Here is an 18,563-nt window from a genome sequence, read left to right as displayed (position 1 = left end):
GATGAGCTCTTAAGAACAAACAGCAAAGGTTGTGACTTAATAGTGATGTGTTTGTGTGCAGCTGACAAAGGAGGAGTCAGCTGTGTTGCCTAATTTTGGTCAACTTGGCACAAACTAGAGTCATGGAGGAAAAGGAACCTCAGTTGAGGGACGTTTTCTATTAGATTGGCCCAAGGACACGTCTGTGGGGGCGTTTCCTTAATTGCTAATTGGTGTGGGAGCACTCAGACCGCTGTGGGTGATGCCATTCCTACACAGGTGGGCCTATGATATATAGGACAGGCAGAGGAACCAAGCCAGTGAGCACCGTGGGTTCTGCCTTGTGTCCCGCTTTCAGGTTCCTCCCTGAGCTGACACTGTAGCTTTCCTGCATGATGCACTGTAATTTGTAGACCAAATAAACCCTTCCCTCTCCAAGGTGCCCTTGGAAATGGTGTTTTATCACACCAATAGAGAAACAAACTATCAAATTTGGTGAATCTTTGTGGAACGAATAAGTGAACTCAATACATTTGTTCCTCTTGTTCAATGTAATTTTATTTTTTATTTGTTATGTCATTAGTGAAGAGTAAGTTGCCAATACGTTTGCTGTTAAATTATGTAACATTAGCTTGGCACTTTTCAGTCTAGTTTGCTATTTAGTTTCTATGCTCCTTTAAATTTTTACTCTAATTAATCGCTTGGCCATTAGAGCAAACTGTCATAGTATTAGACTTTTGATTAATGTTTTGGAATTAAAAGCTAGTTTCCCCATAAGCATTGCAATTTAAATTAAATTTCATGTTAGCCTTTTCTTTTAATTAAGTCTTTACCAAGTAGACTGCGCATAAATAATAAAGACCAACTTTTAAAAATGCAATATTAAGAAGAAGCAAAAAAATGTGTTCAAGACTGGGATAGAGTTAGGTTTTTGTTTGTTTGTTTTTAAGACAGGGTCTCTCTGTGTAGACTAGAGAGACCTGATTATGTAGACCAGGGTGGTTTTGAACTCAGAGATTCACCTGCCTCAGCCTCCCAAGTGCTGGGGTTAAGGACATGTAGCACACACAGCATACTACTTGTGACACACATGGCATGCTGAGTCCTGCTCTGCTGCCCCTTTTGTGCAGAAAGCATCTCTAAAGCTTTTGGCTTGTGCTGGAGATGTGAACTCAAGTTCCACGATCATCCAGTAATACTTTACCTCTGGTTATCTCCTCAGTGGCCCAAACTAGAAATGTTTTAATTTTTATTCATTTTTAATCTATATCGGTTTCTTGCCTGCATGTATGTCTGTGCGCCACATGCATGCCTGTTGTCCACGGAGGCCAGAAGAGAGTGTTGGATGTCTTGAAACTGGGATTACAGACAGTTGTGAGGCATCATGCGGATGCTGGGAATCAAACCAGGTCCTTTGGAAGAGAAGCCAATTCTCTTGACCTCTGACCATCTCTCAGTCCCCCAAATAGAAATTTTCAAAGCTCAAAAAGTTTCCCTCCTCTTGGGGGTGGGGTGGGGAAATGAATAGGAAATGAGAAATATTTCCTCTAATAGATGGATTGATGGGGTTGCCTAGCGAAGGGTGTTGGCCTGCGATAGTCCACTGAATAGCCAACAAGCTCCAAAGCCAGCACACTGACCACAGTGATGCACTTCTGTAATCCCAGTACTACTGGTCCTGAGGCTCACTGGCTAGCAGGGTAGACATCTGTAAGCCCAGTACTACTGGTCCTGAGGCTCACTGGCTAGCAGGGTAGACAGAAATCATGAGCTCTGAGTTCAGCGAGAGATCTTGTCTCAGAAAGTAAGGGCTCTGGAGAGCTGAAGAGAAGGCTCAGCAATTGAGAGCATTTATTGCTCGTGTGGGGACTCAAGTTCAGTTCCCAGCACCAATGTCAGACGGTATCATAACTTCCTGTCACTCCAGCGCAGGGGACGCCCTGCCCCATACACATACACATAGTAGAAGAAAATGCCTGGTTGTGATGCAAACCTGTTTTTTCTTTTAGTTTTCCACAAGTGGGTTTGCCGGCAGCCCACTTTTTCCTGTGCTGTGTTCTTTTTTACTATATGAGAAGCCCTCACTTCTCCTGGTGCCTTTCTGGGAGAAGCTACGAGGGCTGCTTAAAGCCGGGCGATGGTGGCACACGCCTTTAATCCCAGCACTCGGGAGGCAGAGGCAGGCGGATCTCTGTGAGTTCGAGACCAGCCTGGTCTACAGAGCTAGTTCCAGGACAGGCTCCAAAGCTGCAGAGAAACCCTGTCTAGAAAAACAACAACAACAACAACAACAACAAAAAATCATCACGAGTAAACACCAAGTTCCCGCATTAATGATCTTAGGAAGATACAGAATTTATGCACAAATTGTGAATACACTCGGCTTCAAAAATAATCCGAGTTTGTAAGGTCAGAAAGAGGGACCAGTGGTCATGCTTCTCAGTGGAGAGCTTTTCCAGGCTCTCCAATATTTGCTCAGATGAGTAAGTCTCCCTGTGTCTTCTGACCACACAGTCCTGGATCTCTTGTCCCATGGGATGTATTTTCTTATCTCACGTATTTCCACTCTCCTCTAACTGGAACACCAGAAGAAGCTCTTATGGCATTCCAAGAGAAGGAATATTGAAAACAGTGAGGGCCCTGCTACTCACAGGTTCCCAGCTGACAGGAGGGATCACACGAGAAAGATTCTTACTAAAACAGAGTGGGATCATATTGTCACCATGTCTGCGGGAACGGAAATTAACCATTCTCTTCTGTTCCCCCCCCTCCCATCTTGCCATCTCCCATTCTCACCCCTGTTCTCCTCCCCATTCTTTCCTACCAGGGTCCTCGGGGTCCTGAGGGAACACCAGGAGAGAGAGGCCCACCAGGAGAAGGGTTTCCAGGACCAAAGGTAACAAAAGCTTCTGAACCAGTGGAAAAAGTGCTTTGTCTTGTGTCATGGATTATAAACCGTTAGAAGTCAAGCGTTCTCCTGGCCATTTTCACCCTTCTCAGTAAAAGAATATGCAAATTTCTCCGTAACATGAAAGCACATATGCATGAAATTCATAATTATAAAATAAGTAATCAGCAGACTTGCATTTTGTGTAATTATTGTATATTAATTAAAAGTTATCTTAGTTTATAGGCACTAAAGCTCCATGCATTTGTTTTGGGTTCAGAAGTTAAGTTACTGAGTGTAGCTATGGCAACCCTTGGCTTGCAGCTTTGTTTTTACTAAACTCAGATTAGAAAGAGAGTTTAACGCTCCAGTTTTAATAGTATTGCTGCCAATATCATAAGAAGAGTAATTTCATCACAAAGAAAGAACAAAACATTCTGAAACAGTCACTGTTGACCTGGAGTTGGGAAAGCAGACTTCCTACTGCTTCCTCTTTTCTGTGTGTTGGCAGTTCTTTCTGTAAAGGCCCAAAAGAGCAGGTTCTCCAAGCTTTCTGAGCCCCTGATAACTGTACAAGCCTTGGCTCTGTTGTAGTCTGAAAATAGCCACAGACAGTGTATGAATGATGGCCTGTGGCTGACCAATAAAACCACATTGACAGAAGTAGGCGGTGGGTCTGGTTAGTGGTCTGTGGTCGGCCAACCGCTGGTCTTCTGTCTATAGCATATCTGCCACTGACCACACAGAAAACAATTTTCTAATTACTTTGGGCCCTATCCACAAAATTTCAGAATAAGAGACATGCTTGAAATCGTTCATCATTTCCGAAGTCTTTCTCTGAAACATACATGTTGGGGTATACACACAATCCTGAGAACCACGTGCTGCTCTCCAAGTATCTAAGAATCTCTATACATGTCATTCTTTCTCAGGCCTGAGCCCTTAGACAGCCACATGGCTCTAAGCATTTCACTCTTACCTCTCTTACCATGATCAACATTTGGTACCCATGAGAAATTTACATTTCAAGAGGGGAAAGCAGTTAGCTAAAGCAACAGACACTAAATCGTAAGTGATAGATGGGTTAAATTTTAAAAGTTTTCCTTGTTAAATTTATTATAGGTTGGAAACAATATGTGGGATAAGGTTACCTTACACATGAAATGCCTTTGACTACCAAGGAATCATGCCTAAGATAGCAGATCAAATGCAGTTTATTACTATGGTTTAAAATTTTTTATGTGGTTTCTTAAGTGTTTTTACACCTAGTAGACTTCTAGTTATGTCTAGCCCAAGCAATCTGGGAAATTCAAGTAGCCAGAATATTTCTCTTTCTATCTCTGTGTGTTAAACCAGAGGAGGGGTGAGAATATTGTTAATTACTAAGATACTAGAAAGTACAGTATTCCAGGGAATGCCTCAATGGCATGTCCAGCATATTCTTATACTACATAAAAGTAATAAAATATGGGGCTGGAGTAATTAAGAGTATTAACTCCCCCTCTAGAGAGTCCAGTTTTGACTCATGATCACATGTAACTCAAGCTCCAGGGGATCTAATGCCCTTTTCTGGCTTCTGATGGCGTTGGAAATGCATGTGGCACACACACATTCAGGTAAATCACACACACACACACACATGTTATTATCATAGCTTGTTCAAGATTTTCCATGAATCCTTATAATAACCTTACATTTTCAGTTGATTTTTATAAATTGAAACATTGAATCAATAATCCAATTTCAGCAAGCATTAGTTCACAGGAGAGACAAATTTTCTTTATCACCACGAATCCATTTCTGTCATTAGTAAGGAAAAGCGGCTTGCTATCACTAGCCACACCGCAAGACTGATTGCTTCTCTGATGGGATTGGAATTTAGCTCTTTTTCAGCTCGAGTGATGCTGTATACATGCTTTTCTTGGATAGACCCATTCCTGTTTTAATGTTGAAACCAACCTTTTTTATTTCTGAGTTGCAAAGCTCAAAGTTCGAATTCCTCATTTTGAATAAACAGTGAGTTTAGATGCTTGACTTAAAAACCATCAATGTGAACCATAATTCTCCGTAACTGTAATAGAAACTCTTAAAAGTCTTAGTTTTCTTTGTGCACTGATACCTTTCCAATTTGCTTTCAGGGTGAAAAGGGTTCTGAAGGACCAATTGGCCCACAAGGATTGCAAGGCCTGTCAATCAAAGGAGATAAGGTATTGCATAGAAAGTATATGGTGGAAGCCATTATAGTGTAAAATTATTTTTGACATTGCTCTTTATTCGTATGCAGTTTGAGTTGCATATAATAAGACAACCATCCCACACAGGTATCTAGGTAATTATAAACTAGCAAGTGTTAGGTATTTTACTATACGAAATAAATTATAATGTGAAAATTCACATTATCTATATTTCAAATAATTCCTCACTTATTTGAGTACTAAATTTCAATGCATTCTGTCATCTACAATACATCTTTGAAACCAGATATTAGCAAAAGTTACTTCTCGGTAAAGAAAAGTATATGATGGAGGGAGGAAGAGGAAGGAGAAATGGTACAATTATATTATGACCTCAAAAATTAAAAAAAAACATACTGACTGTAATATGTTACATGAATATGTATCTATGCATCTATGTACCTATCTTTACATCCTTGGGCTCTCACTAAAAGAATATTACCTTAAAATGAAGCTAGAGTAAAGGAACTTGTTTAAGAAAACTGTCTTTTCTGTCCTTCAGCAGGGACTCTCAGAGTCTGCCTAATGTTAGGCAAAGGTCATGGGCTCCTTGCAGTGAGGGAGACCCATGCTGGTGGAAGCCAGTTCCAACTCAGGATAAAGATGCAAACTGAGATTTCTGTGGAATTTGAGTTTGTGTTGGCTAGTTTGAGGCACAGTCACAAAAGCACAGACTGCCATCGGATCGAATGCTCTCAGGGAGTGGAGATAATTTTATGATTGAGTTTTTAAATTAATTTCCTCTAGCAGTTATGGGAAAATAGTTGTGGATGAGCTGCGACCAGTTAAATTTTTATTAAAAAAAAAAAGAAGCACTCAACTTTAGACAATGTATTGGATGTCTGAATGTTTCTTGAGATTGGAACATTTTTTATTATTAATTTACCTGTGTTTGGACATGATGACAAAGTACTCTTGCTTCTCTATGCTCCCTTACATTGCCTGGGGTCTGTGGTCTCACTGCCAGGTCCTAGCTGGCAGAAGCTGCCTTACTCCTACCAAGTTTTTTGTTTGCTTTAAAGGGCTCTGTGATTAGGAGTAGAAGCTGGGGATGGAAGCTACTAGAAGTTGATCAGACCCTAAGAGCAGTGGGGGGTGAAAGTTCCCAGAGGGAGGAGAGTTAAGATATATGTCACATGTGTGTATGTGTACACAGACACCATACAAACACATGCATAATTAAAAGGTCATGAACTTCAGAGGAAGTAGAGGGCACAAGAGCCGTTGGGGGAGAGAGGGTGGGACAGAAACATTTATGTGCGAACTTGCAGGAATAATAATATAGATGTAGAAGAGATGCATGCAAAAGCTAGAGACCCCATGTCAATCACGAGTCATCTGTCAGCCTCTAAGCATATCACCATATTATTTATATTAGAATAACAACTGAAGACTGTTTCAAGTGTCTAGTTTCAGTCAGCAGTGATATATTCTCTTCTGACTGTATTTAGTTAGCAAAAATGTCGGTAAACAGTGAATCATGCAAATTTTAGATCTAATACAAGTCTTGGTTCAAATAGGGCAGTTCCAAGGGTAACTGCAACTGTGAAATGCAAAATGCTTCGTTCTTCCTTTGGAGCTGCAAGAGCATGGTGGGTGCTGTGAGCCTTAGCCTTGCAAGGGTTCCTGCGACAGGCATTTGTGCTTGCACATCTGCAGTCTGGGCAAAGAAAACTTTAAAACACCTGGACACTTTCACATAGAAAAGCTTTTGTTTGCTACTCCCTTACAAAAACCACCTTTGTCCACTCTCTCCTCACTGATTTTTTTTCCTTTTTCTATTATTTTAAGTAAAACTCAAAGTTCAGAAACTTTGCTGTGTGATTCAAATGACAATGTAGTACTATCTTAAGACTCACAAATATATAATCAGTAAATAAAATAATGAAGTACTGTTGGGGTCCGAGACCAGCCTGGACCATAAATTATTTCTCAAATCGGAGTGGAGAGGTGTGGGATTAAAGACACAACTCACACGACTTTTATTGGGAGGGAGTTTTGAGGGATCCCTGATGAAGTTCTGAATTCACATCCTGAAAACCACCCACGTTTATTCTCCAAACAGCTTTTATACCAAAACATAAACTGAGGGGGAAATTTAGTAGCATTCTGTTTCCTAGGTAGCGGGGAGACTGACTGTGGTCATGTCCATACCTTTCTATGCCCATTTTGTCAGTCTTCATATCTATCTTCCTGCTCTGGATTCCTGCTCTGTCACATAGACTGAATTAACACCTCTTTCCCAGGTGATCTCCCAAATTACAAAGAAGGAGCTGGAGAGATGGCTCAGTGGTTAAGAGCATTGACTGCTCTTCCAAAGGTGCTGAGTTCAATTCCCAGCAACCACATGGTGGCTCACAACCATCTGTAATGAAGTCTGGTACCCTCTTCTGGCCTTCAGGCATACACGCAGAAAGAATATTGTATACAAAATAAATAAATAAGTAAATAAATAAACAAATATTTAAAAAAAAACAAAGCAGAGCGACATTAGCATATCCTGACCCTTTATTTAGGATGGCGTCAGTTTGTCTGGAAAGGCTACCTAGCCTTCTGTGTGGCAGGTGTAAACTGTGGCCTGAAATTCTGGCCACCATACAATGTAGAAATATGGGCCTGTATAATATGGCCCTACAAAGTACTTAGAGCACAGATATTTATTTATTTTCTTTAATAAAATGATTAATTTTTACATAGTACTGTGTAATATAAAGACATTTTTATATGAGCATATATTATAACTTTGGCATCTTCCCCTTCCCATGATCCTCCCTTTTCCAGCCCAGGAGTCCCACAGACAGTTGTGCTTCTACTTTAAAGTCATATGTGCATACAGGATTTTATGTAACACATAAAATTGAGGAACGTGAACAAGAGAAAGCATATGTCTTTTGAAGACTATCGTAATTCTCTTTGTATCATTCTCTCCAGTTGTACCCATTTAAAAACACTTATTTGCTTATTAATGACTTCATGTAGTGATCAAAGGTTTCCTTTGTGCAGTAGGGTTTTTCTTTCCACCTGTACATTTGTCCTAGGGGTCAAACGCAGATCGCCCGGCTTGTGTGCCAAGCACTTTTAGCCACTGAGCCATCTTGCTGGCCTAGTTGTCTCCATTTTGAAAAAGCTGGGGGCTGGAGAGATGACTCAGCTGTTAAATGGTAGCTCACAATTATATCACAAATGAAATAACTTCATTCCTTATGGCTGAAAGAGTTCAACTGTGTGACATCACATTTTTTACCCATTTCTACATTGTTAAACATTTAAATTGGTTATTACGTTAGCTCTTATGAGTAGTTCTAGGACAAACACTGAGGACAGCATAGACATTTAATTGCGATCTCTGCATGAAGGGGGTCCTCACTTCCTTTACTGATTCATTGCAAATTACTGGTTTTGAGCTGGATTCTGGAATCAGCAGACTTGAAACTAACTGCTCTCATCTTGTCCTTCTTGAAGGTCATCAGGGAAGTGGAGACACAGAAAGTAGTTTTAAAGATGATTAAAGTAGACAAGGCATGACACCCACTGAGTACAGGGCCGCTGGGGATGAAGGGATCAAGTTCTGAATTAGAACATTCTATCTCTGAATTAAAAACTAAACACATTTTTATTCTAGGGTGTGTCTTGACACAAGTTAAACATGCTTTAATTTATATACAATCTGATCCACTTATGGGATTTTGTTCATTAATAACTATTTAGCCCAAGTTGCCTGCTGGTCTTTTTGAACCAATTGTTGTCACTGGCACACAGGCGACCTGGTCATTTACATTTCCTGTGTGGCTGTTTACGCGCTACTAAAGCAGCAACCTTCGGTTACAAAGCAGACCTTCTGTTGGCTGTCAAGCCAAAAAGGTTCATTATCCAACCTTTCAAAACGAGGTTTGCTAACTGGGCCTGGAGGTACAGGATTGTAATTCTAGCCGCTCTGGAGGCTTAGGGAGAGGGAATAACAGATTCAAGACTGGACCACAGAGTAAGTTCAAGGTTAACAAAAACAACATTGAGAGCTCGTACATCAAAATAAAATGTAAAAAGAAGGCTAGGAATTCGTCTCAAAGGTAGAGAGCTTGCCTCACCTGAATCAGGCCTTAGTTCCAATCTCAAGGACCCTGCCCGAAAACATTGACTCTCCCTGACATATTCTAAACATAATTGGCATTAAGACAAACGAAGTGAATTTGTTCACGCCACTCAGAGGCATAGGTCTCAATAGGTGTACTTGACCTAACTATAGCTCTTATTGACCCTCCCACTTTGAGGCTGTCTCTCTTCTTGGTCTGTCTTGGTGCTCTTCTTAGACCATGTTGCTGTTCCATTTTTTCTGACCTCTAAAAACTGGAGTTCTGCCGGGCGATGGTGGTGCACGCCTTTAATCCCAGCACTCGGGAGGCAGAGGCAGGCGGATCTTTGTGAGTTCGAGACCACCCTGGTCTACAGAGCTAGTTCCAGGACAGGCTCCAAAGCCACAGAGAAACCCTGTCTCCAAAAACCAAAAAAATATAAAAAAAAAAAAATAAGAAAATAAAAACTGGAGTTCTAAAAAGACTTGTCTCTGACGGCATGGCACTAACTTTTGTCACTATTTTGAGGACCCTCTAACTGAGTCCCCTAGTCCCAATCTCTCCTACTTATGGTCTTCGCTTAGACATCAGTTTTAGGCTTTTCAAATTTAGCAAGTCTGGAACAGGGCTCCCGGTATGACTATCACTCCAGCCTAGCTTGCTTTCTCTTTCTCGGTAAGTGGTAGCTCTCTTCCTTCAAAAACCCTGGGTTTTTCCCAGTCGGCAGCAGATTCTGTTAGCTCTATTTCATAAGCAACCTAGGACCTGAGTACTCTCACATACAGCCATCTTTTGAGACATGGTGTCACTACGTAGCCCTTGACTAGCCAAGAACTTGCTATGTAGACTAGGCTGATAGCTGACTCACCAAGATCTGCCTGCCGCCGGGCGATGGTGGCGCACGCCTTTAATCCCAGCACTCGGAAGGCAGAGGCAGGCAGATCTCTGTGAGTTCGAGACCAGCCTGGTCTACAGAGCTAGTGCCAGGACAGGCTCCAAAGCCGCAGAGAAACCCTGTCTCGGAAAAAAAAAGTAAGATCTGCCTGCCTCAGCATCCTGAGTGCTAGGATTAACAGAGTGTGCCGCCATACCTGCCTTCACTGGTAACTTCTTCTTTCTTTTCTTGGAGAAGTTTTGTTTCTATCATTTTGTTTCTTTTTATTTTTTAATTTTTGACATGTTATTTGAAAAATTTAGAAATTGTTTTCAATTTATTTTTCTCACACTTTATTAATTTTATACTTTTGAATATTAGCTGTGCTCCATAAGAAAATGTTTGTGTTTTTGAAATAACTTTATATAGCTTGAGTTGTGAGAGAAATGACTGCTACATCTAAACTGATATAAATTCTAGGTTGTTCTTAAATATTCAGGAATATTTATATATACAAATACATATATATAGAGAGTAACAACAATTAGAGGTCATGAATCTGAAAAATAGCAAGGAGGGGTATATGAAGAGGTTTGCCGGGCAGAGCAGGGAGGGGTAAATGATGTAATAATGTCAAAAATTAAAATAAATAATAATGATTTCATTAACAATAGCCAATTTAGATGGAACAGTGAAGATGCCGTCATTTTGTAGTCTGAACTACAGGTTGTTGAAAGGGAGTGTAGGTTGGACTTTCCATGCTGAATGTGTTCAAAGCAAAAAGATAGATCTTAATCTAGGCCAGTTCCGGATTCGCAAAGCATAGTAAATTAGCTTTTGTCTACTCATATTTTGACAGGGGGATTTGGGACCTGTGGGTCCCCAGGGACCAATGGGTGTTCCTGGTATCGGAAGTCCAGGAGAACAGGTAAGTCATTCTTGCTTCCCCTTTTTTGGCACAGACATTTCATCCTGGTCCTTGTGTTCAGGGAGGACCAGGCCTGTGAGCATCTTTGTGCTCATTTGGCAGTAATTCCAGCAGTAATTCTGAATGTTAGTTCAGAATAATGCAAGAAAGGAGAAAATGTATCATGAGGAGATTATAATTTTAGGGCTTTCAGAAATTCAGAACATTATGTGTTTCTTAGTGCTATGTCTTCCTCTGTTAAGACCTTATTAATAGGTAAGTGTTTTGGTATAAAATTTTATATTTGTAGTCCCCCTTGGCAGAGAAGTATTTTCTCACTTACTGGGGTGTGCGTTTTCCTCTCTAAAGTTTCTGTATTCTCAGCTCTGCCAACAGAGGAGTGTTTCAAATTCTCTATATCCACCTACCTAAGTGTAGCATTGGGATTTAAGGAAGTCCTGGAATCAGGGCTGACTAGTTACCTTAAAGGCATCCTTCCCCCAAAGAAGCAACCCTTGATGGGATTTGTTTGTAAAGGATGTGGGGCCTCTGTGGTCAGAAGAGAGGAAGGATGGCTGCATGCTCAGAGCGGAACTACTCAGGGAAGCTGGAAAACTGTGTCAAATGTGTGAAGCCCAGACATCAGCACTATCTGCTATTGTACCGTCTCTGCCTTTAGCCATGTAGTCTTGTTTCATTGAAGCCACCAGCAAATACAGACGTATTGTCCTGGTTAGGGAGTGGAGAGCTCATTTGAGTAAAATTGAATTATTGTGTTTCCTGGAGAATGCATAGTCCTTCCTTGATGTCCTTTGATGGAAGATAAAGGTTTGAAAGTGAGGTAATTCCAAGTCTTGTTGACCTGAAATGTGAGTTTATTCCTAAGAACTTTCTAAAATCCTTATTATCGTGTATTTGTTATCCCAAGCAATAGTAAGATTGTCTGCTATTCCTTTTCCCACTTCCTCACCCTGGGCAGAGTTCTGAGTCTACTATGTTAGGAGGGTTACGGTGCAGAAAACATCAAGATCAATCTATAAATAAGTGTTGATAACAATCAGACCTCAGTATTCTGGCTACTGATGATCCTGGGCTGACTCTCAGGATCTACAGTTTGTCTGTTGGGTCCTGCAGGGCTACCTTCAGGTCCTGAGATCCTGGCAGCACTGTTAGATCCTGGGTTTTGTGGTTTCTTGAGGCCGAGATACTAGTCCGCGACTGACAATGGGGTTCAAAGACAGGCCAGTCTGTCCAGATGGTCTGGGGATTCTGGACCTCCCACCTGTGGCTTCCTGCCTTCCTGTTCCCTTTAATGCTGGTTCTTAATGGAGGCTGTTATGTTTTTAGTGAAAAAAGGTTTTTTTTTTTTATTTCTTTGGATTTTATATGCCCTTTCTTCATTACAAAAGAAAAACAAAAACTTAGAGGCAAGATGTCTTTACAGGGCTGACCCCATAAATGACCCTGTTGATGGGAACAGAATGAGTGGAAGTATTTGTAAACTGTGCAAAGAACTCATTTTCTCTTTTAAGAGAAATGGCACAAACGCTACTTAATCTCTGCTTATGCAGTCATTTGATTCCGTTCTTAAATTTCATCTATCACGTTCTTGTGCTCATCACTTCCTCTTGTTGATTCCTTATAGAAATATATTTCCCCATTCAAATATTTATGAGGAAAATCTGTTTCAAGCAACCTGTGGACAATGTCCTTCAAATGGTCTTCATATTTTAATTAAATATTTAGTCACTCGATCACCTCAGATGTTTTGCAGAGTGAAATGGAACAAAAGTAACCATACGTGGACATGTAACCATAAATGCACCACGTACATGCTGTGGTATGCTGTTCTTCATCTGTTAGGTGATATTTGTAGACAGCTATAAATGAGAGAAGTTCCTTCTTGGAACCACGGTCACTCCGCTAAGTCATGGGGACTTCTCAGTCTCATCAACCGGAGAAAAAGGAATGATGTTTGTATTTTATTTTAAAATGTATTTACTTTATTTTATATGTATGAGAGCTTGCCTCATACATATAATGAACATGTATGTATGTTCACTATGTGCATGCCTATTACCTGTGGAGTCCAGAAGAGGACATCAGACTCCCTAGAACTGGAGTTACTGTTGACTGCCAGCTGCCATGTGGGTGCTATGAACTTAACCATTCTGTTATAGTAGTAAGGGCTCTTGGTCACTGAACCGACTCTCCAGCCCCAATATTTATATTTTCAAGATAAACCAGCAGCTGTACTGTCTAACTGGAGCAAAGGAGATGGCTTTTTGTAGTATATAAGGATAAATTAATAATGTGTCTTATAAATATTATTTCTACTGTTGCAGTTTATGGCATGCAGACAAGCATAATTTTAATGTTTTATCTTGATAGCCTTTAATTGTCTTTTTCCGGTGGGGGCCACATCTTCTCTTTCCTGACACAGAATAAAATTCCCAACGGAGCACAGACTTTGGATCTCTTTTAGACATCTGAAGCTGTAGGGCACAGGAGTTGTCTTAGACCACAGGGAAACACAAATATTTACATTATGAGTCATAATAGTAGCAAAATTACAGTTATAAGCAATGAAAATAATTGTATGTCTGGGGGTTACCACAACATGAGTAAGCTTATTAAAACATTGGGAAGGTTGGGAACCACTGGGCTTAGGATGAATGAGAACTCACATAAATCACTCTATCCTCATCCTAATAGTCAGAACCTAGTCCACATACGTACACCCAACTCTACTAGGAAGCAGGAGTTGTTGTTTTTGTTTTTTTGAGACAAGATCTTTCTAGATAGCATTAGCTGGTCTGTAACTCATTATATAGACCAGGTTGCCTCCCAAGTGCTGGGATTAAAGTTGTCCACTGGAAGCATGAGATCTATTCCAGGTATTCTCGTGGACCAACTGACATTTCTCTTCCTATCCTAGAAGGAAAGGCTATGCATTGGGCTTTAAACAGTGGTGATTGCTGGGACGATTCCCGTGGTCCCGTCAGTAGTTGGGGTGGTGTCAGCAGTTTGTAACACAGAGCTATACCTTCACTTCAGAAGACACAGGCGTTCCCCAAACATCTTAATTTCACTAACATTTAAAACTTTTATTCTAAAGGGGATTCAAGGTCCAATTGGTCCACCTGGTCCACAAGGACCCCCGGGACAAGGCTCACCTGGTTCCAAGGTAACTTTCTGAATGACAGAAAAATGCAATGCATTTATAGTATTATTGTTGTTTATGATTGATGTTCAATGACTTTGCAAGAGAACAGATGGAATTAACTTAAAAAACCGGAACATTCTATGCTAAGTGATGCTGATATTATTAATGGCTTAGAAGGCATAATACGTATTCTTTTTGCTTTAAAATGCTTTTACTTGTATAACCTTTATTTATATCCTGTCTTATTTTTAATTATTGAGACCCTATTCTAAAAGTGCAAGTAGGCATCAATACGGCGACCCTCTCTGGGTTGGTGAGCTTGCATTCTCACCAGCATTTCCACAGTGGGTTCAACTTCCAACACCTAAAAAGATGGAGACAGAAATGATGTAAATAGTCAAAGTTTTCCTTGAATTTTGGAATCAGATTACCATTTAATTTGGAATTCTTCCTCATTGCTTGGGAAGAGGCAGTTATTACAATTAGTCACCTTCCATATTGCTTCAAGGATCACTGTTTGTTGTTCTAAATAAATCAATGATACCTCTCAGAAAAGCTTGCTCACCTTGGAGCACACATATGAGACAAAAACCATCATTTATACCCTTCAGATTATTGATTTATGTGTTGGCTTATTCATTCATTCATTCATTCGTGTTTTGGAGTATGGGGAAGACAAGATCTTTCTGTATAGACCAGTTGAGATTACAGGTGTGTGCTCCTGTGGGCCCTTGTTTTATTTGGGATGCATTGAGAGTTTGGGTTATTCTCTGGTTTTGTTGTTGCTCTTGGTTAGAGATCAGTAGGGTTTTCAGTGTATGTTTAACTGTTATGTACTGTAACTATCTTTTCAAGGTGTCCCTACAGGTGTATAACACATGGTTTATAGTTTAAGTCAAACTTATAATAAAAATCCATGTAACTGAAGGGACTTCATATGTAACTACATTGTGTGTGTGTGTGTGTGTGTGTGTGTGTGGTGTCAATTATGAATTAGGTACATAAAATTGTCTCACCTTGTTGATATCTATTTTGAGATGTCAATGTCAGGAATGTATTACTTTCATTGTGCATAATATTTAAATATCTTTCCTTCCCAGGGAGAAATAGGCCAGATGGGACCCACAGGCCCTAGAGGACCAATGGGAGTTGGAGTACAGGGTCCAAAGGTGAGTTGAGTTGAGTGTTGCTAAATGCAATAGGCAATTTACAAAACACATTGTAAGGTTTCCTTCACATCCAAATGCATGGAAAAGCATGCATATATATGCTTAGCTTGTTTCTGTTAACTTTAAAATGTGGCTAAGAGGAAAAGTATAATTATTTCTTAGTTTTCTTTTGGACAGGATCATTGTAAAACTCATATTTCCCTTGGGGTTGGGACCTTGTTTATCTCGTTTGTTATTGGATTCCAGTTTTGACAACATGGTGGGCTTTTAAATACTGCTGAGGGATGAATTACTACTTTATATAACCTTCACAGGTTCTGTTAGATACTGCTGAGGGGATGGAGTCCTACTTTATATAACCTTCACAGGTTCTGTTGCCCATCCTGAGGGTGTGTAGGCCCCAGTAAGCCACCCTGCATTTTGAACCTCACCATTATTTGGCTGTCACTGCCAAGATTCTTAACAACACTTGGGTACTAGAAGAATAGTCAGACGTAGGCTTAACAAGAATGTACATACATCACAAAAGACAATAGGACATTAATGAAGCAGCAAAACTATCATTCTTACATGGCTTTGATGTAATATGTACTATGCTAAGTGCTAAATATGTATGTACACATGTAGATATACCGTATTCAAGTGTGCTCATGTAAAGTACAGTTTACATGTCAGTTTAGAAAGACAATCCACAACTTGTCAAAGATCATCAGTTAGACTATGGAGGTTTAAATCCCAGTCTTTCCAGTCAATCTAAAGTTTCTCTAGCTTAAAAACAAAATACCTTGCGGCCTGACAGCATCTCCTTTCATGTTTCCTCCCCCTCGTCTTCGTGGTATTGTAGGTGCTTCTTCTCTTGTCTTACTTTTGCCCATGCTCCCGCCGTGAACATGTCCCATTTCCTTTTGTACACGACAGACTACAAGTTTCCTCGACCTGTAGAGTAGAGGCAGCACCCTGAGGCCACAGAGCACACATTCTTCTGGGTGCTGCCAGAGTCCCGGATCACGTGGACTGCCGCTCCACTTCTTCCCCACAGTATACCCTCTTCCTAACTGGAAAATAGGAAATACAAAACCACACTTCGTCCTTTTCATTTTCTCCTCTGGAAATTAAATAAACAGCTTTTCCACGTGCTCAGGGGACCTTCATCTTTTCTGCTTCTTTGCGGCTTTTGTTTCTCTTGATTCCTAAAGATGCTCAGTACTTTATGCTAGGTTCCTATTGTTAGAGGCCTTTATACATCTGGATGGTAAGCTTTTGGTGCCTGGGTTGCTAATTATCTTCTAGGTTGTAACCGGTGTTTGTCCTTTTAGTGTGTAGTTTGACAGTTTGATGTGTTTCTCTCTTTTATGTCTTGTACTTTTAACATGTTATTTTAAAACATCTTAAAGTCGTGAAAATATTCTAATGTCATTTTCTGAGAATTTTATGCTTTGTTTTTTAAAGTTATCTTTTTTTTTATCTATATGGGCTTTAGCTTTGTGTGGGGTGTCAGTATGAGGAATCAAGCCTCCCATATTGTTAATGTGTGTTCAGTTGTTGAGAATCCGTTTTGCCACGCTGTTTGCAAAGCCATCTATGCCTTGTATCCGTTCGCATGTACTTGTCTGTAGGAATTAGCACCTAGATCTCTGTTCTGCCCCTGCAGCTATGTGGATTTCTCTGCACTATCACCTTCCTGTCCTGATTCTTTAAGCTGCAAGTCAGAGCCAGTTGCCCAAGGACCAACAGTTTCTGAAATGCTGGAGGCTGTTGTTTATGGGACATAACAAGTCACAGGTTTTCACTCCCTTAAACAAATTTGTTTGGCCCTGTTACACCCGATTTGGTTGATCACATGCAGGAGGGAGAGATGCAGGAAGGATGTATGTCAAGATGTGCTATTGCCCCTGATTAGATGTAGGTGGGAGGTGTGAAGGCAGGAAGCATGTCAGGATATCTTCTTGTCTCTTATTGGACCTGATGGGAAATATGGCAGCCTTGTGGGGTTACCTTTTTAAGTCTCTGCAAAATGTGACTCACTGCTGTTTTCTGGGAAACCAGGATGGATCTGGACAGAGTTCATCATCCTGGCCAATATTTAATTAAAACTGGATGCAAATTTGGCTCAAAATTGTAGTAGTGGTTTTATTCTTACCCGGTAGTATTAACACATGTGCAAAACCCTGTATTCAGTCTCCAGTACTGTGTAACTTTGTGTGGCAGTGCATGTCTGCAGTCTCAGCACGCAAGAGGTGGAGGCAAGGGGATCGACAATCAAGATCATCCGTGGGTCGTACAGCAAGTTAGAGGCCAACCTGGGATAGATGAGAACCATTCTTAAAATATCCCATCATGTGGCAAGAAAATATTCTTATTGTCTTTCTTGCTTATTATTGATTCTAACACATTTTAGAACTGCCAAATCTAATAAAACATCTCGTTGAATTCACAGATCAACTATTGAGTTTTTCCCACTACCAGAATAAGGCTTTTTCATCTTTTAGGAAATATTTTCATTTTTCTATAAAGTTCTTCTATCTCATACTTTAGATAAGGTCATTCCCAGGTTCCCCAAAGAAATTTTTTCAGCATGAGTTGTTTTCTTTCCAACAATTTCTGATTAGCTTTTAGGGCATGTTGGAGAAGTACTTGTTTTTATTTTGGCACGTTGAGTTTTAGCCAAAACCACCCTGTGAAATCACTTACTATTTCTGATTGAAGATTTTCGTACTCTTTTACACAAAATCACATTGTCTGAAAAGAAACACAATTATATGATACTTGCTGTAAATTTTTGAAGTACTCTCTTAAGTCAAAGAAACTCACTTCTATTTCAATTTGCCACTTCCCCTTATTTATTATAAATAAGTAGTGCATTTTAGGAAGTCTTATTGTACTGAAAAAGTAGTTATCCTGCTAATCTCATATATGAGTAGAGATTTTAGATGTTGAGCCATTCTTGTATTTTTTTAAGGTTAAACTCAACTGCTCATGGCATTTACTTTTTAAGGATACTTCAATTGATCAATCTTATACTGAAGATACTGTGGCCTTTTAAAATAACCATTCATAGTGTTGCTAACATACAACAAATAAACATGTTTAGTATACCATTTGGTAGATTTTGGAATATGGATAGTCTTGAAACCCCCTCACAACCAAGATAATAAAGGCATTCATTACTCAGAGTTACCACGCATCCTTTGCAAAACTGTCCTTCTGCTCCCCCTAACTTCTACACACTGATGTGTTTCCAATGACCTGCTCCACCGTTGGTTGCTTTTGAGGCAGA

At 40.1% G+C, this 18,563-nt stretch overlaps 1 protein-coding gene across 1 annotated transcript in view; it reads left to right on the top strand.

Moving 5' to 3' along the window:
- The window catches only part of Col28a1 (collagen type XXVIII alpha 1 chain), a 163,891-nt gene that overhangs the window by 58,214 nt on the left and 87,114 nt on the right, over positions 1–18,563 (top strand). Inside the window, exons 14-18 of the mRNA XM_050162310.1 lie at positions 2,807–2,875; positions 5,005–5,073; positions 10,904–10,972; positions 14,070–14,138; positions 15,218–15,286. Of these exons, the coding sequence (XP_050018267.1) occupies positions 2,807–2,875; positions 5,005–5,073; positions 10,904–10,972; positions 14,070–14,138; positions 15,218–15,286 (345 nt within the window). The remainder of the gene's footprint in view (positions 1–2,806; positions 2,876–5,004; positions 5,074–10,903; positions 10,973–14,069; positions 14,139–15,217; positions 15,287–18,563) is intronic.

The sequence above is a fragment of the Alexandromys fortis genome, unplaced genomic scaffold, assembly GCF_014885135.2.
Source record: "Alexandromys fortis isolate MF-2015 unplaced genomic scaffold, M_Fortis_MF-2015_v1.1 scaffold_110, whole genome shotgun sequence".
In the NCBI taxonomy this organism is placed as follows: domain Eukaryota; kingdom Metazoa; phylum Chordata; class Mammalia; order Rodentia; family Cricetidae; genus Alexandromys; species Alexandromys fortis.
Note: the sequence above shows the minus strand (reverse complement) of the source record. Positions and strands in the feature narration are given on the sequence as shown.